Source organism: Polyodon spathula, chromosome 22, assembly GCF_017654505.1.
Source record: "Polyodon spathula isolate WHYD16114869_AA chromosome 22, ASM1765450v1, whole genome shotgun sequence".
Taxonomy (NCBI): Eukaryota; Metazoa; Chordata; class Actinopteri; order Acipenseriformes; family Polyodontidae; genus Polyodon; species Polyodon spathula.
The window spans coordinates 24938-48132 of NC_054555.1; the positions used below are offsets into that span (position 1 = coordinate 24938).

General features: G+C 41.7%; 2 protein-coding genes across 2 annotated transcripts; both read right to left on the minus strand.

Moving 5' to 3' along the window:
• Nucleotides 1-8802: 8802 nt before the first annotated feature.
• LOC121297408 (pterin-4-alpha-carbinolamine dehydratase 2-like) lies at nucleotides 8803-18285 on the minus strand. The gene is made up of 4 exons (XM_041223726.1): nucleotides 18101-18285; nucleotides 16355-16486; nucleotides 9999-10079; nucleotides 8803-9205 (listed from the first exon to the last, which is right to left on the minus strand). The coding sequence occupies exons 1-4, from the start codon at nucleotides 18200-18202 to the stop codon at nucleotides 9110-9112; spliced, it is 411 nt and encodes a 136-aa protein (XP_041079660.1). The 5' UTR covers nucleotides 18203-18285; the 3' UTR covers nucleotides 8803-9109.
• A 669-nt stretch (nucleotides 18286-18954) lies between these two features.
• On the minus strand, nucleotides 18955-21572 carry txndc15 (thioredoxin domain containing 15). Its single transcript, XM_041222555.1, has 5 exons — nucleotides 21358-21572; nucleotides 20557-21017; nucleotides 20257-20420; nucleotides 19756-19886; nucleotides 18955-19340 (listed from the first exon to the last, which is right to left on the minus strand). Exons 1-5 carry the CDS (start codon nucleotides 21443-21445, stop codon nucleotides 19144-19146), a joined length of 1041 nt encoding a protein of 346 aa, XP_041078489.1. The 5' UTR covers nucleotides 21446-21572; the 3' UTR covers nucleotides 18955-19143.
• Between the last annotated feature and the right edge of the window lie 1623 nt (nucleotides 21573-23195).

Consider the following 23195-nt stretch of genomic DNA (forward strand, 5'->3'; position numbering starts at 1 on the left):
AAGACAATAGTGATGTAAGAGCTTGTAATACAGGCTGCAGGTAAAGACAATGGGGGTTAAGAGCTTGTAATACAGGCTGCAGGTAAAGACAATGGGGGGTTAAGAGCTTGTAATACAGGCTGCAGGTAAAGACACGGGGGTGTAATTTGTATTTATATTATACCCCCTTCCCGTTTACAAATACAAGTTCAGATTTTTATTGTATTTTTATTTTATTTTACGAGGAACACAATACATACATGTGTAGGCATTAGCTCGTTCCGGGCATGGAGCCATATAGGCGCTGTTTGCCCTGAGCTCGAGGCTGACTGTTACTGAACCATCTGAAACTGGTCTACAAGCCCCGAATCAATACAAGAAGAAAGCAGAGACTATTCAACTGCAGTCTACAAGCTGTCTGGGATCTACTCAAACACCCCCTATTAATGCTCAAATAAACCTGTAACATAATTTTCAGTTACTCTTCCCCATAAAATAAACGACTTCTTTTTTGCAGGGACGTTACTAAAGGCAAGATTCCGACCTTGCCCGACTTAGCCAAAAAGTACATTTTTGTTTTGTTTGGTTTTAAATACAGAGATTTGGTTTCAGTTGGCTGGGATTAAAAAACTTGTTTTAGAGGCCATTGAAAGAAAACAAACCGAGGGAAGCAGAGCCTCTGGGAGGTCGAAAGAGCCGGAGTCCGCATGTTTCAGCTGGTTCAAGATGATGCAGTTTCCGTTTATTTAATTTTACTGCAAAGATTTTCAAAAGCATACATATGTTGAATTTATTAGGACAGCCATAAACAAAACTCGGGTCTGCACTGCTTTCAGACACATGTTTTCTTGTAGCGTGCGTACGGTTTTGTTTTTAAGTGTTGTAATTGTTGCAAGTGCATTTTAATAAGATTTGCAGCATCAAATTCCTCAGATAATGGGAATTACTCGTTTTGAGACTAACTCATCTATAATATAATACATTGTTTTGTTGTTTTTTTTCCCCCTGTTTCTACCGCCTATAAAATATATATTAAAAGGAATCGTATTTAGTGTATAGCGATACAGCTGCCATAATGACAAGTTGTGAGCGCGTGCATGGCGCTGTTGTTTGATGGGGGTGTGCGTGGGGCATTAAAACACATTGAAAAACAGTCCATTATTCATGCTCTGTTTGTTTTCCTGTCAGAATCCACACGACATCCAAGCACAATCAAAAGACAATCTGAGCGGCCAATAAGGAAAGCAACTCAATCTACCAAACAAGAAATAAAGGTCAGAAACCCAAACTGTCCCACTGAACCCAAACCGTGCCACTGAACCCAAACCGTGCCGTATTTTCTCGGCACTGAATCCGCGCTGCCTGAACACATGTTCCGGTTATATAAGAAATGTTTTGCGAGAGTGCAGAAGCAGATCTTAAGGTTTAGTTTTTCTTTAGTTATTTCAGAATAATAAATGTTATCTAAATAACGATTGCAGAGTAAAATATATACATACTAAAATGTATTGCATAAGATTAATGATTATATTTTTAAAACATTACAGTAAGCTTTATGAAATGCGAGGCTGAAATTAAACACAATGCATTATTTTACAAGCTCTTAAATTTAACTGCTGCATGCTTTTAATAATTAAAAACAAGATTAACAGAAATGGTAATCAGGTACATAAGGCTAATATAAAATAACTGAAATAATTTTAGTGTTAAACTATAAAATGCATGTTGCCAGATTCTCAAAGGGTTATAGGGTCCTATCAAAATCGTCATTATCGCATTTTCTTTCCCGAAAGCAGACATATTTAAAATTAAATTGGTCAAGACTAATTGGAGGTGATAGCTAATAGCCCAGTTATAACTTTTACTTCTGGACTTTTTTTAAATAAAATGAAATTAGTCACGTATCAGACCCCATCAATAATTAAAATACGGACATTTCAATAACGTAAAACATTTATGCTGCAAATCACACACAAAGAAGATACCGACGAAGCAGAATCGTTAACAGTTTACAAACTGTACAGCATGTAAGATATTGATGAAGCAGAATCGACAATTTTGTTTCAGTGACATTTCTGCTATCTATTGCTGGTCCTCTTATCAGGACACCCTTGGAAACGAGGCCTCTGTCTCAGTGGAGTTATTTTACTGGCTAAACTGTGAGGTGTTTGTCAAGAACAAACCAGAAAACATCATTTTAAAAGGGGTTTAAATAACGCCTACATTACACACATTATATTTGATTCTCGTATTGAGTAGTGTTGATACAAAAATAAAATAAACAAAAAATAAATTAAATAAACTCCCTTACAAATAATACTGTCCTAAAGGATGTTAGCTCCCTGCTGTGTAAAATAGGAGACAGTACCTACAGGTTTGCAGTGTTTGAGAGTGAAGAGCACAGCACATCTGAATGCCGGTAGAGCAATCAATCCACAGCTTCATAAATAGAGCTGGCAGGCGAAATGAAAGGCTGACATGCATATTATAAACGTGGTCAAAGTACAGAGTGGAGGGGCGCGGAGTACACGTGTAAATACATCATTATTTACTCACTACACACAGTATGCATGACAGCGGTGTCCATTTACTGTATCGAAAAATAAATAGAGCGCACAGCTTCAAACTGTACTGCCAAGTACGAATCTACCAACACCTTTTGTAAAATCTATTTGAACAAATAGATTTGAATTTGACTAAAAACTATTTGAACGTGTGCTCCAGTCTGAACACAATAAACAATTTCCACACACCTACCCTTCTGTTTTGTCGTTTCAATGCGCGAGATATTTGCATGACTTTGAAACTTTGCAGCAGTCCTAGTATACCAAATTTCAATGGAACTCGTTTTGAACAGCAGGAAAGAAAATTGCATGGCGTGTAGCAAAACAAGTCAATGCTAATGAGCTGGTTTTACAGCGATCATAACAATACAGCATACGACTTGGCCCGTTTAGAGACTTGAGGGATATAAATAGCGCCATCAATCATAAAGTGCACTTACCGTGATTAATAATAATAATAACAATCATGCACCGAGTTTCAGAGAACAACGGTCTTTAACAAAAGTTTTACTCAGATCTAATTAAGTCTATGTAAGCCTTACCCAAGGTTTTATTTGGACATCATTAACCACAAAATCAATGAGGTATCTTGTTAAAGCGCTGTCCTAGCATTTCTTAACTACCAATAATGCAGAGCAGCCCGACGCAGGCTGCCGCCGTCTGCATGTCAACGCCCACACCGGCACCAAGCAACTGAAACAGTCCCTTACAATCATGTAGAGTTCTTACGTCGATTTGGTTGAACACCACAAGTTATTATTTGTGGAGTACTGGTCGATACCTCCAGTGTATATCATCAAACATGCTTCTTTGAGAACCATATCGAAACACTGGAAGACTCATGGCAACACAGAGCAAATATTCGTTGTGATTTTAACACAGTAAATATCCTTGTGTGTGTAGGTAAGCAAGGAATAGGACTGTGAAATTGACAGCTGGTTTGTTCATTTTTAATTGTATTCTGCAATAGCAGGGTTTCGTTTCTGGAATCGCTACAATTTAACGTCCGGTCTGTTCATGGTCCGGTGCTTCTGCTTTCCTTCTGCTTCTTTCCTTCAGTCAAATCATCTTCCAAAATGTGACTTAAAGACAAGCCGTTTCAAAGTAAAGCTACTGCAGTACGAAATACACGACGTGTAGTTTAGAAACGCACATGCATGTCAACGCACACACCAGAAATGGAAGAAACATCTATTGCCAAACATGAGCGCATTGCTAGTGGCAATTCAATCTAATAATATGTCGTCTCTTGCAAGTCACCTGGAACAGCTGAGCAAAAGAACAGCTTCAATCCCTTAAGATTAAACAGAGCTTAGCTTTTATTTGCAAGCGGAATATCCTTTTATTCAAATCGTGCAAGAGATGGGTTTTAAGGTTAATAATAAGTATCACATTTCAAGTTCAGAAAGCTGTAGGATGCAAATATGCTGCAGACAAGTTTAAGCACCCAACCGACTGGCAAACGTGGCTCTGCTTTGATTCTTCACTGAAAGGAGTTAATCATGCAAAGGAGTCATGTTTCAAGCTCTATTAATATGAAACATATACACTCATTATGCTCTAGTAAGTTGCACACAGTAACTTGATGCTTGTATTGATTCAGTCAATCTGTCCAAAAAAAAAAAAAAAGGAACAGCCAGGTGTCAGAATGGCAATATATTCAAAACCATAAATGTGACTTGCAATAAGTGTCAGGTTATCTTCAGGTCTCTCTCGTTTACTACCTCAAGAGACTGCGCAGGCTCCACTGATAGTGCTGACCTGGCTGTTAATGTTTCTCCTATTATGCCCAGGTAGACCTGTGTCTGGAGTATTGATCCCTGCTGTCAGTGTACACTGTAATCAGGAGCAGACACTGAAACTCACATGAAAGGAAAATGATCTGCATGGATCATGATTCGGCAGCACTGGAAACCACAAAAGGTAAGACAGCCGTAATTAAGTATTAATAGAATATTACAATGGCCTGTGTGAACGGAGCATGTTGACTGGCTGAACAAGATTCCAAGCAGTGCCGTGGTTCTCCAGCATCCTCACTGAGCTTTTGTTTTCCTTCAGTGTTGCAGATTTCTCTTCCAGAATGGGCCAGTTTATAAACTCGTTAAAGGACACTTTCATACGAGCATTGCTGTGAACTGCCAGGTGCATTGCTCAACAATGAACACACGCCTTGGTGTGCCTGAATGCTAGACTCTGTACCCGATCTGTCAACAGGGTCAAGCCACGGTCATCCATTCAATGATACAACCTGCAGGTGCTAAAACTGGGAAGTCTTAGGACAGAATGACCTCACCCTGTTAACAAACTACTGCCATCAAATTAACCCACTGTACTGGAAGGCAGGTCATACACTTTGAACCCACTGTACTGGAAGGCAGGTCATACACATTGAACCCACTGTACTGTGAAGGCAGGTCATACACATGTGATACTGTAGGATTACTCTGGCAATATAGGAGACTAGTGTGTTTTTTTTTTTATCAACCATAAAACAGTGCAGGTGAGCAGTTAATAAAAGACATTTGCAAACTGCTGACATGATGACAGCCTGTAACCTTCATCACAAAGGTGGGGAGTAGCTTGCAATTATGAAGCTGTATTAGATGCTGTGAGGTTAAACAATTGGTCTGCTTGCTCACCTATGCAAAGTGTTGTCCTGGTGGTCTAAAGATGTCAGGTAGCTATCAATGAAGGATAAGCTTGTATAGAGATCATCCATAACCAATTAATCACTGTGCTGCAGGATCTTTCTGAACCTCTCTTGTTCAAGTCACTGGTTGTCTAAGAGAAGGGAATTCCAGGTTGATTTCAGCGAGTGCCTATTGCAGTACAGCTTTCCATTTGCAATACAGAAAGCTCTACTAATGCTCAAGATTGTTCTCTCTACAGTCTAGACTGGAGCACTCACCTGTTTCAGCCTGTCAGCTGCTTGATTTCCTGCTGCTTCTGTGCAAGAGTGCTTTCACGCTCTGTCTGGAGCTCCTTCTCAAAACACTTTGTGGAGTGTTGAGATTGAACAAATAAACAAAGCAACAAAGCAGCAGCAAGCAATAATTTTCCAGTATTCTTATTAGTAGTAACAGTAGTTTTATCAAGACTCTCATGTAATCCGCAGTCAAGGCATAACTGAATTTCTATAATCACTACTCCAATGAACATATTGAAGAAGATGAAATATCCCAGCAGAATGAAAACAATTGTAACAATGCGGCTGGATGTAAACCCCAAGACATCAAGGTTATTTTGTAGGTCTGTCCAGCCATCGACCTGCACAACATAAACAACAAGGCGGTGACAGAGAGACAGAGAGAGAGAAAGCAACAGAAGGCCATTATAGCTTGAGCCTTATGCTACTTTTGATGAGATTTATGTCTATGAAATGTAATCTATGGAAAGGGCAAAGTAGAACACTGCTCCACTGCTCAAAATTACCCACCACAGCACCCTTCAGGACATTGTGCTTTTGGCACAGCTTGTGCTTCTAAATGGGGTTGGCTTTCATCATCCTGCTAAAGCCGTACGAGCACATGACTGAAGCGCCCCATTGCTGGAAAGCTTACCGTTACTAAACTGAAGAGGGTGAACAGCGCCGATCCCAGGTCACCCCAGTTATCAGGATCTCCAGTCTCGGGGTCGCCAAAGAAATAATAACCCATTATAGCAAAGACAAACATGAGCAAGAACAGCAAGACCAGGTCTTGAACAAGGCTGCTGTTAGAGCCTAAAAAAATAGGAGGATATTTATAAGAAGTATCATCAAGTAGAGCAGCGCTGGCACACAGAGGAAGGCATGCTCTTCATTAAATAAAATATTTATAAGAAGCATCATCAAGTAGAGCAGCACTGGCACACAGAGGAAGGTATGATCTTCATGTCTCTTTATATATTTTTTTCAGATAAAGAAAATCAGAAGAGCATAGAAAGCAGGCCTCAATGTGAGTGCAGAATGAGTGCAGAGCTCAAAGCAGATTCCATTGGGGAATCCGAGTGTAGGGCAACATTCTTGCTCAGAGCAGCTCAGTTACTTAACCCACCCGCTGTCCCAGCTGTGGTCTAATACCATTGAGTTAATGAGCTTAGCCCTTCAAAGCATAGCGTAGCAACAAAGATCAAATTGTGATCGGCCATCTAACGTAATGGGTTACAATAAATACAAAAACAAAATTATTCAACTGCTAAAGAATACAAATACAAGTTAGCAGTTATTGATATTTTCCTTACACTTTCTTTCTTGATGTGGACTTACTCTCCTCTGTGTCCCAGTCCGAGAATCTCCTCAGCGCTATCTGGCTGTGTCCCCCAAGAATAAAAAAGGGAATGGTTCTGCTTTCATCAGTCTCAGAGTGCAGTTCCATCTCCAGATCTCACAGGCTTTGAATACGCACCCTCCTGGAAATTCCACTGCCAAAAGGAATCGTTTGTCGCTGTGATGTCATAAAGCAGCTTTGTGACATCAAAACAGTGTCCTAAAATCTTCGGTCCTGATCGGTAAAGGTTACAGCAGTGAGGTGGCGTTCAGATTAGAATTGGGTATTTGAAATTGGGTGAACCAGATACAAACGAGGCCTATAAAGTAAAACTACACCAGTGAGTACAATTTCAGTGTTAGCACTTCCTGCAGCTTTGAGCATATACATATTTCTATTTATGTATTTATTTATTTAAAGTCATTTTAGTCTCCTCTTGTTGGTCAATTTCAAACACTGATAATAACCATCAGATGAACACACCTATACCTACAGAAAATAAACAAAGGTGATTACTCTTTCATTTATAAACTTCTACTCCTTAGATAAGAGAGTGGACTGAGGAGCCTGCCGGTTGCCTAGTGATGGAATAGTTGTACCAGTGACCTATCACAGCGCTACAGAAAGCACTGCCGTCACCCTGAACAACGCTGTTTATCACAGAGCTACAGAAAGCACTGCCGTCACCCTGAGCAACGTTGTTTATCACAGCACTACAGAAAGCACTGCCGTCACCCTGAGCAACGTTGTTTATCACAGCACTACAGAAAGCACTGCCGTCACCCTGAGCAACGTTGTTTATCACAGCGCTACAGAAAGCACTGCCGTCACCCTGAGCAACGTTGTTTATCACAGCGCTACAGAAAGCACTGCCGTCACCCTGAGCAACGTTGTTTATCACAGCACTACAGAAAGCACTGCCGTCACCCTGAGCAACGTTGTTTATCACAGCGCTACAGAAAGCACTGCCGTCACCCTGAGCAACGCTGTTTATCACAGCGCTACAGAAAGCACTGCAGAGTCACCCTGAGCAACGCTGTTTATCACAGTGCTACAGAAAGCACTGCAGAGTCACCCTGAGCAACGCTGTTTATCACAGTGCTACAGAAAGCACTGCCGTCACCCTGAGCAACGCTGTTTATCACAGCGCTACAGAAAGCACTGCCGTCACCCTGAGCAACGCTGTTTATCACAGAGCTACAGAAAGCACTGCCGTCACCCTGAGCAACGCTCTTTATCACAGCGCTACAGAAAGCACTGCCGTCACCCTGAGCAACGCTGTTCATCACAGTGCTACAGAAAGCACTGCCGTCACCCTGAGCAACGCTGTTTATCACAGTGCTACAGAAAGCACTGCCGTCACCCTGAGCAACGCTGTTTATCACAGCGCTACAGAAAGCACTGCCGTCACCCTGAGCAACGCTGTTTATCACAGAGCTACAGAAAGCACTGCCGTCACCCTGAGCAACGCTCTTTATTACAGCGCTACAGAAAGCACTGCCGTCACCCTGAGCAACGCTGTTTATCACAGCGCTACAGAAAGCATTGCCGTTGTTTAAGGGTTAGGGTTAGGAATGTTTAAAAGCTCCTGCTCCTTTAAGTAGACTTTATTTAAAATAAAAGAAAATCAAGTTTAGGTAAAAACCGCTTCAAAAAAAAAAAAAAGTCTCCTTCAGTGTTTCTCAAGGGTTACGTCTTCGTGATCCAAGTGAGTCCGTGCTTCTCAAGGTGCATCGAAACCTCTTCATGAATCATCAGAGTATCCACAATCTGTTGCAGCCTTTCACTGTCATCTGTTACCTTGACAACCCAACACACGATGACATCACTGTGCAATCCGAATCACAGCACGGACAGCAGAAGGTTCATGAGGATATTCAACAAGCCACAGAAAACTGTGTGTGTGTGTATATTAAAAGAGTGCATCCACAGAGGCACTGTATAGAAAGGCTTATTGTAACAACACTAGCAATAACAGTATGCAATAACAGAATGGGGAACCCAAATCGTGTCCAAAAAGCTTTTTTATTTAGTATATTTAGTATTACAAAGTTTATAACCCTGAATACCAGTAAGCGAGAAGCATCACCTCCCCACAACGCCCCTCTGTGAGCCCCAGGCTCCTCTCATTCAGTGTCCAGTGTTCAGCACAGCACATGCACAGGTGTGTCTCTGGATCAAAGGTGGGGCTGCTGCTTCTTTAAGAGGAGCTCTCCTGAACTTCTAGTCACTATAAATGTGTATCGAGTGTCCTCAGGGAGTATGTAGAGTAATACCAGACTAAGTGGCAGCATTGCAGAGCCATCAACACACTGCAGGTTACATGGTTAGAGCCACTTTATCAATGAACTGAGCCAGTTTCACATCTCTTTTTGACAGTCCTCCACAGTCATGTGTTGTCAGTGTTATCTGAACCTGAAAAGGGAAAGAAAGCACATGAACTATTAAAGACCAGGGTCTATTTGAAAAGCAAACAGGCCACAGATCTGAAGAACATTGTTTATCTGAATAATGTCTTCTGAAATGCATAAAATATATTTAAGGGTCTACAATAGCAGCAGTTTTAAAAATCTAGAATAGCAGCAGGTTTAAACATTCTAGAATAGCAGCAGGTTTAAACAATCTAGAATAGCAGCAGGTTTAAACAATCTAGAATAGCAGCAGGTTTAGATAAACTGCAAAACCCCACTGATTTGCAACTTGGGGGGTTTCATTCGAAGCACACAATAAAAGGAAATAAAAAAAAAGAACCCAAAAAGCTGTCCACTTCTGCAGCTATTTTCTTTTTATTAATTAAAACAATGAATTAATCTCAGAATTGAAGAGAGTGAAGTCAGTAAGCCATGCAACAAGCCAACCATCTTCAAACTCAAAATGAAAAACCTCAAGAAAAAGCCTTGTGAGATATTGTTGTTTTAACACACATACTGTTACATGATAGAGAGGGTGTTGTGTTTCCATCTAGAACAAGCATAATGCAAGCTAGTGGAGGAGAGCAGCTCCATTTCAATATTAACATGGGGAGGCTGCTGGGCCAGCTCAAAGCGCACTGTATTCAACACTCACCTACACAGTCTATTCCCACCCCTGTCTACAAGCACAGACATACATGTACACACATACAGTGATGTGCAGGTGCAATCTACACAGGAGACCTGGATTCATTGGAGAGGGGCTGTGCATGGTTTTCATGAGACAATGTCATTACCTTGTTGTACACATTAAACCACTCCGGATGGTGGTTCAGTTTCTCAGCCTTTAAAGTTACCCGGGTCATGAATCCGAAAGCCTAAATGATAAGAAAGAAATGATCATTCTGACTCCAAGGCTGCTTCGCGTCTGCTGATCGCCACAGGAGCGGTCCTTGTTTCATCACTGCATCATTGGATTTACTGAACACATCAAACCACACTAATAATAAAGATCTAGTGTGTGGTCGCAGCTCCTTGCTGCTGTTCCTGCCCTGGTTGTTGTGTCACATTAACCTGCCCGTTATATTGCAGTAGTGCACGTATGCAGTGTGCGTTCTTCCTCACTAGGGCATGGGGATGCAGGTGCTTTGCTCACAGTCCAAGCAGGGAATCTGCAATCTTCAAGAATATGCGCTTACCAATCAGACCCAACCTTAGCTGGATTACAGCAATTTGAATTGTGCACAAAGATGAGTGAAATCCCTGAAACAAATCTCCCACTGAGGGAAGCAAAGTGCCAACCATTTCAAAGCCATTCCCCACTGCAATCTCAATTAAGCCACTAAATACTTCCTCTGCTAATGAAATCAATGAAACCTGACTGTTTAGAAGATAGATGTTTCTGTAGCAATACAGGCCCATGCTCAGTCGTTATTAAACTGAATAACTTCAAGAAGAAATTATGTTTATCCCTTAAGATATCATAATAAGGTTAGTCTTTTTTAATTCGACGTAATGTTTGATTCACGTTTTGTATGTAACACGACCAGGGACTTAATCCAATTGGTAACCAAAAGAAGCCTTCTCCTGATCTCCTGACCAAGTAATTGCTGTATTCCTGCAATGAGACCCAGACACCAATTTTAGAGTGGGTCTGCTTTTCTTCAACCTTGATTAAAAATAATGGCAATTCTAGTGAATCGCACACACACACACCCACACACTGACAGGCACAGAGAGAGACACACACACACCCACACCCACACTGACAGACACACACACACTCACTGACAGACACAGAGAGAGAGAGAGAGACACACACACACACACACACACCCACACACACACACACAGACACACACAGAGAGACACACACACACCCACACCCACACTGACAGACACACACACAGAGACAAACCCACACATACTCACTGACAGACACAGAGAGAGAGAGACACACACACACACACACACACACACACACACACACACACACACACACACACACTGACAGACACACACACAGAGACAAACCCACACATACTCACTGACACACCCACAGTGATAGACACACACACAGAGACAAACCCACACATACTCACTGACAGACACACAGAGAGACACATACACACCCACACTGACAGACACACACACAGAGACAAACCCACACATACTCACTGACAGACACACACACACACATATACTCACTGACAGACACACACACACACACATACTCACTGACAGACACACACACACACACACACACACATACTCACTGACACACACACACACACATACTCACTGACACACACACACACACGTACTCACTGACACACACACACCATGCAGAAACTCAGTAGTTGGAGTGCAGCACCAGACAGACCCCATCCTCACGCCTGGGTAACTGATGGAGAATTTTAATTTGATGCAAAGTTATTGTAATTAGAAGGCACTTTACAGGAGCTGTGTGTGATGAGATGTTTCAGGTCTTTGCACTGCACTGAACACTGGGAGGCATCTAGGGTTGATTCCATCGCTTCTCTTTCTGGGGGTGGTGTTGCACATTCTACTGTCAGCAACTACAAGCTGATCACTTAACCCTATCAGAGCAAATAATGAAAACACTTTACATCACTGACTGCAATCCATGTCATCTAGGACTTGTAAATATATATTGCATGCTTATATTGTAATCAAACATTAACCGAACATTCAGAGACTTCAGGGCAAGTAACTTTGAAATTATAAAATACTCACAGAAATATATATATATATATATAATATATATATATATATATATATATATATATATATATATAAAATCAAGTCCTCTGTTGCATGGAACACACTGCTATACAAGCACAGTAATTCAGATCCTGTCAGGCCTCTGTAACATTACACAGACCCGCCACTAATCACAAACACCTGATCAGCCAAAACAAGTGTTTCCCTTCTGACTGCTGAAGGGGTATTTCTGGTTATTAACTTACGACTGTCATAAAACACTGAACAAGACAACTCCACATTGGGGTAAAAAACACTTCTCAAACACATGTGCCTGGTATTTAGGCTTGGTTTTTCACTATGCAAGATGGAGTCTGTGCCAAGGTTAACTGCATGCAAATACACCAACAGCACAACTTCCTCAAACACACATCTCTGAACACAGACCCCAACTCAACTGCACAACCTCCTCAAACACACACCTCTGAACACAGACCCCAACTCAACCCCCCTCAAACACACTTTTCTAAGGACAGAAAACAGGTTTCCCAGACCCTTTTTAGCACTAATCCTAGATTCCTGAATATTAACTTAAGAAAGGGTAGCCCAAGAGTCAAAAAACTGTGCAGAAAAACAACATCCACGTGCTCTGGTATTTTATTTGTTTTTGTAACCCTGGTACTGCACTGAGACAAGACAACAGAAGCAGACCTCCTCTATTTGAAGCGCAGACACTGGTAGTTCTATCACTGGACTGCGTTCTGTAAATGCACTGATACATTGGGAGAAGGAGGAGAGCTGACACTGCATTGGCGAGGTTTAACCCACAAATCTGCTTCTCTGTGTCACGGGGCCGCCCCCTCCCACACACTGATCTGTGGGACTGTGCAGCTAAACTGTGCACCTACAATAACTCCAGCTCCCCACACCAACTGCTTCCAACCATTTGGGTATAACCTCTGCTCCCCCAGACAGGAAGTCAACCTTCCCCGGGATGGTATTTTTAGATGCCTCTGTGCTCTGTGCAACGGGAGCTCTCTACAGTTCTATTGCACTGTGCTCAGGGGAGCTCCAGTGTGCACGAGGCTGATAAAATCCTATTCCACACAGATCTACAGAGCCCTGGTGTCTGCTTGCTGGTTCTCTAATGTGGCAAGTATGATTTGTACCAAGATAAAAACTCTAGAAACTCTATGAAATATTCTAGCGAGTTCTCAATAGATGATAATGCACTTGAGCCTGGGGTCCCTCTTGTGAAAGTGAGTGGGCGGCTGGTCGCTGTTCACCTGGCTGCACCATGCAGAAGGGAGGGGGTGTTCAGGGATTACAGGGTCCAGGCATGAGAGCAGCTACTGGCTAGGAGACAAGCTCTACAGAGTCACAGCCGTTCACTAATGGCCTCTCTAAAGCTGTCCCATTCAGCCTAGGCTCACTGGAGGGAGCTTTATTTGGCCATTTCTTCTCTCCGCCTTGTCTTTTTTTTCCTAACTGTAAGCTGCACAAATCCTAGGAGAAGAACAAGCCCTTTCATCCAGATGTCTGTTTGATGGGTTCCCTCAGGACAAGGCCAGGGAAAAGTGAGAAGCTGTGCGTTTCAGAGGATTTGGAGAAGGTGTTCCTCTCTCCTTTCAAGATAAATGAGCATCCCTTGCCCTGACACTCAGGACTGCTTTCATGGGGACTGTGTAATGCTGCTATTCGCTCATTATTACCTGCACGCTGACAGGGGCCTTTCATGTAACCCATTGCTTATAGACAGATGCTAACAACTTACAAATCAGCCCAAAATGGGAGCTGTGAAGAAAGCAAACAAAGCCATGTCTGATGCCTCAGCCATTCAGCAACATGAAGCAGCTGCTGGTCATTTAGCAGACGTTTTCATCCAAAGCGACTTACAGAGACTTGGGGGTGAACTATGCATTACAACAACAGCTGCTGCTGCAGAGTCACTTCCAATAGGACCTCGGTTTTACGTCTCACCCGAAAGACGGAGCACAAGGTGGAAATGACCACGTGTGGCTGGCATCTGCTCACAACACTTCATGTAGCCTGTTCTTCAGAGCTGACACACTGTGTGAGATATCACAACAGGTTTGCATTTTAATAAAGCAGCATCGATATTAGAGGTGTTGGGATATTAGACAATACAAGGAAAGCACTGTGTAGAAAAAAATGCTGTGGAATTGCTCAGTCATTTCTTACAGTCATGAAACTATCATTACAAGTATAGTACAATTCATCCTCTTCAGGTGAACTAAGAAAGTAACGGAAAAATACATTGGAAAAAAAAATAGCCTGCACAACTGAATTGGTTAAAAGTGAATGTGTGTTTTACGATGTAAAGATTTTTACAATCGAAACATAATATGCAGAAAATTCCTGCCATGAAACCGTTGATGCAAATCGGCAGAATCTGCTCCACCAAAAGGATTTCAATATTCAAAACCGATTAGAAATGCTGTACAGCAAAAAATTTCAATTCACTCCATACAAATGGTTTCAATTAGGCAGCATGCTTAACTTGGCCCAGGGTAGATCCTACTGGTTTTGTCTGTAATTAGGTATGCTTTCCACACACACTGCTGCATTTCATGTGTTATAGTCTAACCACGTAAAAAAAAAACCTCAAAGCTACACTTTTTGCTTCTAATCCTAGATCTGGCTTTAAATGCTCTCCTGGCCGTTTGAAATGCCAGCGCTACAATACAAGCGCCACCAAGAGGATTTCAAGGGAATTGCATGACTTGTTTTCCTGATTTGTGACTCTTTGAATGAATTCCTGCAGGAGCCCATCACTTCAGAGATAAATAGCAAATAGAAATCATCTAGCCTCGGCAGTAAAGGCACGGCAAAAACACATTTCCAAAAAAAAAAAAAAGAGTGAAAATACAAAAGAGTTTAAAATTGGAAAAATGTGAGCTTGCCAAATGGAAAGTCCAACTGTGATCAGCAATCGCTCGCTTGTTAGTGGTTTCTGAAGCAGATGTAATAGGTTAGCTAATTTGATTGTTTGTGAAAGAAATCATTCTGATCGAACCCCAAATTGCAGCCGAACTAGCCTCTGCACTTTCTCATGCTAATCTGCTTTGACAGGAGGGAGTAAGAGGAGAGTTTGACTTTGAGAGGAGCCCATGTGAAAGGTCAGAGTGGAGCGCACAACATCAAACATGTGGAAGTGTAAAAGCAGAGAACAGCACGGCTAAAACAATGAACCACTGGACTAGAGGATGTCCGAGAAGTGGCCTTGAGATTTTGACCTAAAAGCCTCAGATTCATTTAGATGAAGCAGCCGTTTACGTCTGTAAATCTGGAAAAAAAATACAAATTCAAAATGGTATCGTCTGAAAACAATCATAGCATGGTTTAGGATTCTCACCCCCCAAGTGTGCGCAATTTAAAAGAGGAAGTCAGTTTGTGTGCAGCTGTAAAAATGTACTTAAACATGCACTTTAAATATCCTTCTGCAACATGTGAAGAACAAAACAGCCAGATAAAGACACTGGATTTTTATTACATTACACATTATATTATATATATATATATATATATATATATACACACACACACACACACACATTTCAAAATTAGACATGTTTTTTTATATTCTTTCATACAACAGCATGCATCAGTCTTCAAAGACAACATTACTTCTCTGCAGGGCTGTTTGCATCAATAAGAGTAACTGGTTTATAATACAATTCTAATAATTGCAGATTTTCACTTTGCTTATCAATTTTATAAAAAGGATATTTCTAAGTTCTTACCATTAAATATATATGTTTCAGCCACAGTAGTTTACAGAATTAGTAACTCAGTATTTGAATGTATTTCTAGTGATGTGAAGAGGAAGCAGTCTATTTTACAGCACATGATAACGGGATACTCTTTGAATATGCATGCTTTCCCTTGTGATTGCATCCAGCCCGCTCTTTCCTGACCTCTCGGAAACTAATCAAATGCAACAGCAGCTGGGTGTGTGCTGCGACTCTAATGCACTTACTGTAACTGTACTATAAGGTACTTACTGAATAAATCCACAGGGCCATGAATGAGTTGGACAAAGCAATCATGGTTGTCTTATACATTCGTTATAAACCTGACAAATGGCAGAATCCTAGTTTATGTATACAGAGCTGAAGCCACAGGTGTTCCTTGTAAATTCCACACACATCTGGTTGGGGCTTATGCTACTTGTGGATGTCTGGATGTTGTGGGAACTCTATAGGGCAAACCTGCTATTAGTGGCTGAATGAAAAGTACCATCATATCGGATCCATGCAGCACAATGTGAAGCCTTGGTCTACGTGGGTTTATTTGTCATGTGCTTGTCCGATTCTTCCTGGAACTGTAGAAGAGTGCTCTAGTGTGTGTGGAGCAGCCCAGCTGGAAATCTCAGTGTGAAACAGGATGTTATTGTGCACCATAGTACCTGGTTGAAGCACTTAAAGCTCAGCTCCTTGTAAAGGGCATCTCTGTCATCCACCTCCGCCCAGCCCGTGGCTTTGAGTTCCAGCAGAAACTGCTCTCTCTCAGCAGGAGACAGCCAGTGGGAATCTGAAGCCTAGAGAAACAACAGAATAATGGTAAGAGATGAGCCGAGTGAAATAGACCCCTTTTGCACGCTATGATAAAGCTCACACATGCTCGTCTATCAATGTCCATTCCACTTATCCACAATTCATTTGTATGGGCTGCACATTTTTTAAATTCCAGGTCCTTGTGAGCAATGAACACAATGCAGTGGTTTTTAATAAATAACTTGCAAAGACTGCAGTTACCACTGCGCCCCCTGCTGCTGCTGTATGGAGCTGCAGGCTGTCATTAATTGGACAGAACCCTGTGTAGCCAGCCTGGATATTTAGCTCTCACTAGTCCCAGGAAGAAAAAAAAAAAAACTACAACATATGCATCTTTGGGCGAGATGAGACGTCACTGATTCATTGACAGACCATATCATTGTTTCTTTGTGTCTCCGTGTTACCTATGAGCTGGTTTTTCAGATTGTAGTGCAGAAGTTTAAAAATGCAGCTGATGAAGCACAGGTTTAATTAAAAAATATTTACAACACGTTTAAAAAGGCAAGTAAAGCACATGCTTTGCAAGTTGAGAGCTTTCCCATTCCTGCACAAAACAAGTCTCTCCACAAGGTGGCATCAGACCCATGGAGCCCAAACCAAGCTGTTTCCATGAACAGCAATGTATTTAATGATATTTAAGAATATTTGATCCATCCAATTAGCAGCAATGTAATGACCGGTAACAAAGCCATCCACAAAGAAACAATGAGAGTATTTTAAACCTGCACTGCCTACCAAATCAGCTCTGGAAGTTATTCAACAAACTGCACAGCACTGAAAGCAAACGATTGGAGAATTGATATAAATATTTGTAGCTGGCGTCTAGTCTGCAGGGTCACAGATAATCCCTTGTGTATATCATCTTGTCTGTAAATGTTGGTTTAAAACTTGTTTGGTGTTTGCTGGAATGTGGAATGGCAAATTTACTCAGACGAGCTGCCCAGCTCCCAAACTGAAACTTTCCGTCCTACAAAGCTGTGAGGAATGGTATTCAAACTTCCTCTCTTTCAGTGTGGGACTGTGTGCAGCATGTGAACAACACAGCAGACTGTATTATCGGTGTGAGACTGTGAGCAGCATGTGATCAACACAGCAATACGCATATTGCAATATGTATTGTGTTTATGCTAGTGTAGCAACATTCACAACGTGTTATTAGGATGTTGTTACATTCACGCCAACCTCTCAAAGTGTACAGTAACCCTGCAGTCTCACAGTCTCTATGAACATGCAGTTTATTCCAGGCCGGAAAAGGAGTGAAGGTCATAACAAAACGATTGCGACCGAGGAGGTGGTGTTACCATAAATAACAAAACTATAAACAAAAGCAGCCTTGGTGACGTAGTTGCAGCACTGTGACTTACCTGCGCTTTACCTGTGTCGCGAGCGAGTGCATTTCACAATCCTAGACATGTACACGTGTTTCAAATAGTTTACAAATGCAGAAAAAACTTACCAGCTGTTATGAGTTGTAGTCGTTCAGATGTATTTTGTAACTTATTTGTAGGTTCATTGTATGATCAGTACTACTGTAATGGATGGGTATTTTGATTAGAAATATCACAGTAAAACAAAAAAGCGGAAACAAACACCCTTACCATTTTAGAAGACTGTGTGACCGAGGCTATGTTGAAATGTTTTAGGAATGCGGAGTTCAAGCCTGGAGCGCTGCTTCTGATTGTAAACATTAACCAATACATTTCTAATTTGTTATCTGCAAAGCACTAATTTACTATCAAATAGGACCCACACGGCTGACCTCCAGACTGCCTGTTGAAACGGTTTTTATATATTCCTTTAAGTGCCATGCTGTATTAAACATATTTCTTCACGCGATATAAAGACTCAGCCAGACATACAGTAAACGTTGCCAGTATTTCCCGGTAGTTTATTGCAGGTTAACCATTAACAATACAATAACCTTAGCGACTATAAATGCGTGTAGCAGAGCGATTCTAATTAGCTACACTGGTTTGTTTGTCTGCTGTATGATCATTGTGAATGTTCTAGCTACTTGAAAGCATATTTGAGATATTATATATATATATATATATATATATATATATATATATATATATATATATATATATATATATATATATATATATAAAAAACAGAATAAGATATGCACATAATATTAGCAGGTCTTGGTCTTGCACACCCTGCAGTCTAAACATGCTTCAATATAGGCATGTATAGCACTGTACTCCACTCTATGCATACAGCCCGTCCTGCCAGCACTGATTCCAGTGCAACTTCTTCGATGTCTTCTTTCTCCCTCCCAAGACACAGAGATCCTGGGATATGCGGTCACGGAGGAATCAAATACGCGCCAATTCCAAACTGGGTGTTCATTCCTATACTGTATGACATCACCTTTTCATGCAATTCTGATTGATTCCTGTATTTAAGAAGGAAGTAAACTGCCATGCTATGAGAGTACAAACCAAAACACCTTTAAAACAACATTTATTTGTGTAGCAGCACCCAACACATCAAACACATCATGAAAAAGCAGCAGGCTTGTTCTGTATGACTTGACTGAACTGCAATACATTTTATTGGGGTTGACCTTGCTTCCTCAGTTGCCTCATCAATGAAAGAGCTGCACAGTGCATCCAGTTCAACAGCCGGTCTCGTTTCAGTCCTGGTGTTCATGCTCCTGCCCGGGCATCAGCCAGCGGATGCTGTCAGTGCGGAGTATTGCGTAAATCAGAAAGCCTGTAATAAACATGATGGAGAAGACTAAGAGCCAGTCGATGCTCCTGACAGGGACGCTGGGCAGGGGCCCGGACAGGTCTTGCTCGTTTACTTCCTCCTCAGCCTTGCCTTCTACTCCTGCAAGCACAAAGGATACGCATTGGAACCTCCCAATAGCAAACAGGTCCAAGCTGCTGGATTCAGAGATTTGCTCATTGCAGCTCTCATTACATGTGGATAGCACGACTCAGAGATCTGCTCATTGCGGCTCATTACATGTGGATTGTACCTACTGCTGAGTTGTGGTCCATGGAACAATCACACAAGGTGTACTGCACAGTTAGGAATACATAACATGACTCCCAACCTTCTAGCTTTGAGCCTCCTAAAGCTTCTTTCCTCAAGCATAGAAAGTATAGCCAAGTTTTTTTTTTGTGTACTTGGAATAAATACATCTATATTTCAGTAGACAGCTGCTAAGGGATTATGTATGACAATGGATGTGTTTGCTCTCAATCCTATCTATTTCACAAGACTGTTCTAGTGTACAAACCAGTCTGGTTCATGACAAATGCCTTCAGAGTTCCCAGGGTCCGCTCCGTCTGGTTAAACCTGGCCATTGGTTTCACCCCTTGAAACAGAAGGATGTTGGGAACAGCAACTGTGCCAAACCTAGTGGAGAGACTAAATATACAAAGGGTATAAATGTTTTGTACAGCACACATGCTAGCAGTGCACATGCAATGATGTGTAATGTTACCAGCTGTGCTGGGAGGCTGCAGTGCACATGCAATGATGCGTAATGTTACCAGCTGTGCTGGGAGGCTGCAGTGCACATGCAATGATGCGTAATGTTACCAGCTGTGCTGGGAGGCTGCAGTGCACATGCAATGATGCGTAATGTTACCAGCTGTGCTGGGAGGCTGCAGTGCACATGCAATGATGCGTAATGTTACCAGCTGTGCTGGGAGGCTGCAGTGCACATGCAATGACGGGTAATGTTACCAGCTGTGCTGAGAGGCTGCAGTGCACATGAAATGATGTGTAATGTTACCTGCTGTGCTGGGAGGCATCCAGTGCTAGGAAGTGCATACTTGGAAACACACGTGGCAGGGCGTTGAAGTGAGGACCCAGGGAAGCTGAGAAGTGACACCATGTGGTGTAGAACAATACCAGGGAGCACTCGCTGCCATTGGCATTTAGAAACTCCATCAGATCCTACAGGGGAACAAACACGTGTATTTCATTTGAATATAATCTATATTTGCTTTATGATAATGCTGCTGTTGTTTTTTTGCCAGCTACACGGCACGCCTGCTGCAAGGTGTAGTGTTTGACTGTTGTTGCACCCTACCTGAGAAGCATTTAGAATTTGCACAGTGAGGCTGTCCAGCGCAGTTACATTTCTCTCTGCACAGTTCACCTTAGGCATCTTTGCTGTTTCAGTTGCGTTTTTTTCTTCTGCATGGACGATTCCCAGCCTAACAATTTCAGTCTCTTCTGAACTCGCCTCATTAAAAGACTGTGCTAAAGAAGTCAAGGTCTCGCGAGCCTTGCACGTAGCAGCGTCTCCGGAATCAGATTCAGCCTCCGCGTCTCCTGGGTTTAGTGCAAGCAGCCCCAGCTGTGGGGAGGCGGTCTGCTCTGTCCCAAGCATTGCATCTGCAATCTCCGCAGTCTTAAACTGCACAGCGCCCTGGGCTTTAAATAAAGGCTCCTCGTCATCTGCATCCACAAACTTGGGAAGGTATTCCTGACTGGATTCTAAATGGGATTCCTCTGCTGAAGGAAATTCTGCAGGGCCCTCATTCTCAGCTGGAAATAAGACGTGTGCAAAGCAAAACAAACGTCAGTGCAGACAACCTGACCATCAACAAACAAGTCAGACTTTGATTTTTAAACCATAAGACTCGGTTAGGGCAAAACGGCTTGATATGACCGAACCCGAATTCCGACAAAACCTGTATTATTATTATTATTATTATTATTATTATTATTATTATTATTATGTTGTATCGTTACAATATCGCATTAATCCGATTAGAAAATACTGGCCAAAGTAGCCAATAATCGTGTAATTTACTGCGCTATGGAACACCGAAGGAGTACAGATACCCCATCTGATAACAGAAGCGTTAATATGAGCAATACTTACCAGCACCAGCTACGACCTGACGTGATGCAAAAACGTAAAGCGTAACAAACAATGTACAAAATATCTTGATCCCCACTGCCAAGTTCATAACAGCTACTGTACATAAACAAAATAAATCATTGAAAACGAGTTACTTCATTACATTTCACCAGCTACCGGAGCGGCGCGTTTCAAGCACAACTGAGTCTAACCCGTGCGGCTTCTATTTCCGGGTCATTGCTGCAGCTGGAAGTCGCTCAGAGCTCTGCTACAGACGGCACTCTAGCGGCAACCTTCGCTCTATTTGTCTTTATTTCGGTTTAATTTGTTGATCGCGCAAAAAGAAGTGGCAGAATATCTAAAACACGCGTTTCAGAGAATGTGAACAATAGTCAATAAACACAAAACATACAGATCTTTTCTTTTTAGAAGTACCGGTATTTATGTGTTTGATTTTTTGTGCACTGGTAAAATTCACCTTCAGCATAGAAGTACCGGTATTTATGTGTTTGATTTTTTGTGCACTGGTAAAATCCACCTTCAGCATAGAAGTACCGGTATTTATGTGTTTGATTTTTTGTGCACTGGTAAAATCCACCTTCAGCATAGACGTACCGGTTTTGGTTCATAAACGTGAACTTAAATGCTGCATTTGAACTTTTTTATAACGACGTTAGGTTTGCTTGTAGAGGGTCTGGAATCAACTCCCCAGTAATGTTGTTGAAGCTGACACCCTGGGATCCTTCAAGAAGCTGCTTGATGAGATTTTGGGATCAATAAGCTACTAACAACCAAACGAGCAAGATGGGCCGAATGGCCTCCTCTCGTTTGTAAACTTTCTTATGTTCTTATGTTCTTATGTTCTTATTTCACGTTATCCACCAGAGGTCGCTATTGTTCGTGGAAAGAAATTAATTGGGCCGGGAACATAGAAAATGGTGCGGGAAGAGGAGTGGAGGACATTAAGAAATGAACATTCAATTGTGTGAATATTCACACAAGCACACGCACAAAGCATTAGCCTAATAAGAGCTGATACTGTATGCAGAGTATGTGGAACAGTCGAAGAGAATATAATGAAGCAGTTAGAATACTAAACATCACAGCTTCAACACGATCTGGAGAGTTTATAGGACGGGATTTCAATAGAATACTAAACATCACAGCTTCAACACGATCTGGAGAGTTTATAGGACGGGATTTCAATAGAATACTAAACATCACAGCTTCAACACGATCTGGAGAGTTTATAGGACGGAGGTTCTTGTTTGAGATCCACTGTCTTACAGTCTTCAGTCAAAACATGCTTCTTCATTCCAATGTGCAGAAATGTCACTGTGCCAGATCTGTGTGTGAATGGACCAAGCAGCTGTTAGCATGCTCAGCATAGCTGCATACCCAGCATTTCTGTAAAAGCCTTGATTCCCAAATGTTTATAAAGACTGTTGGCTGCTCTGTTTATAAAATCTATCAACATGTCTTTTTCCACGAGCCTTCTCAATTGCTTGCGATTTTAAAACCGACCGTTTGGTTTCAAGGGGAGAATGGGACTGTGTGGGTGTTTCCGGTCCTCACTGTTGTGTGCACACTATGCCCTTGTTTTTATTTGACATATATACACAATGTATACACCCTGTAGCTGTAACCAAGCAATGCTGCTAGCTCTGCAGAGCACACCGTGGAGATCTGCAGGACAAGGTCATTCTAAAATTATTTTTTAAATTCTGTTTTTTTTTTTTTTTTTAACTTATTCTGTTTCAATTACAGCACAGATTAGAGGCAGTTTACCTGTGATCCTGTATCTACAGCATCAGCATCTGCCCAATTAAAGAACCACAAGGACTGCTATGGATTCACTT

What these genes read in the sequence shown, in the direction of transcription:
- LOC121297408 (XM_041223726.1), bottom strand. Translation starts at nt 18,202, where the DNA reads ATGTATTGGTTAATGTTTACAATCAGAAGCAGCGCTCCAGGCTTGAAC. An exon ending in TCACACAGTCTTCTAAAATG is followed by an intron (nt 16,487 to 18,100) that starts GTAAGGGTGTTT and finishes TTGTTTCTCTAG; the next exon opens with GCTTCAGATTCCCACTGGCT. An exon ending in GCTTTAAGTGCTTCAACCAG is followed by an intron (nt 10,080 to 16,354) that starts GTACTATGGTGC and finishes CTTATCATTTAG; the next exon opens with GCTTTCGGATTCATGACCCG.
- txndc15 (XM_041222555.1), bottom strand. Translation starts at nt 21,445, where the DNA reads ATGAACTTGGCAGTGGGGATCAAGATATTTTGTACATTGTTTGTTACG. An exon ending in GATGCCTCCCAGCACAGCAG is followed by an intron (nt 19,887 to 20,256) that starts GTAACATTACAC and finishes TTGTATATTTAG; the next exon opens with TCTCTCCACTAGGTTTGGCA. An exon ending in ATTTGTCATGAACCAGACTG is followed by an intron (nt 19,341 to 19,755) that starts GTTTGTACACTA and finishes TTGTGCTTGCAG; the next exon opens with GAGTAGAAGGCAAGGCTGAG.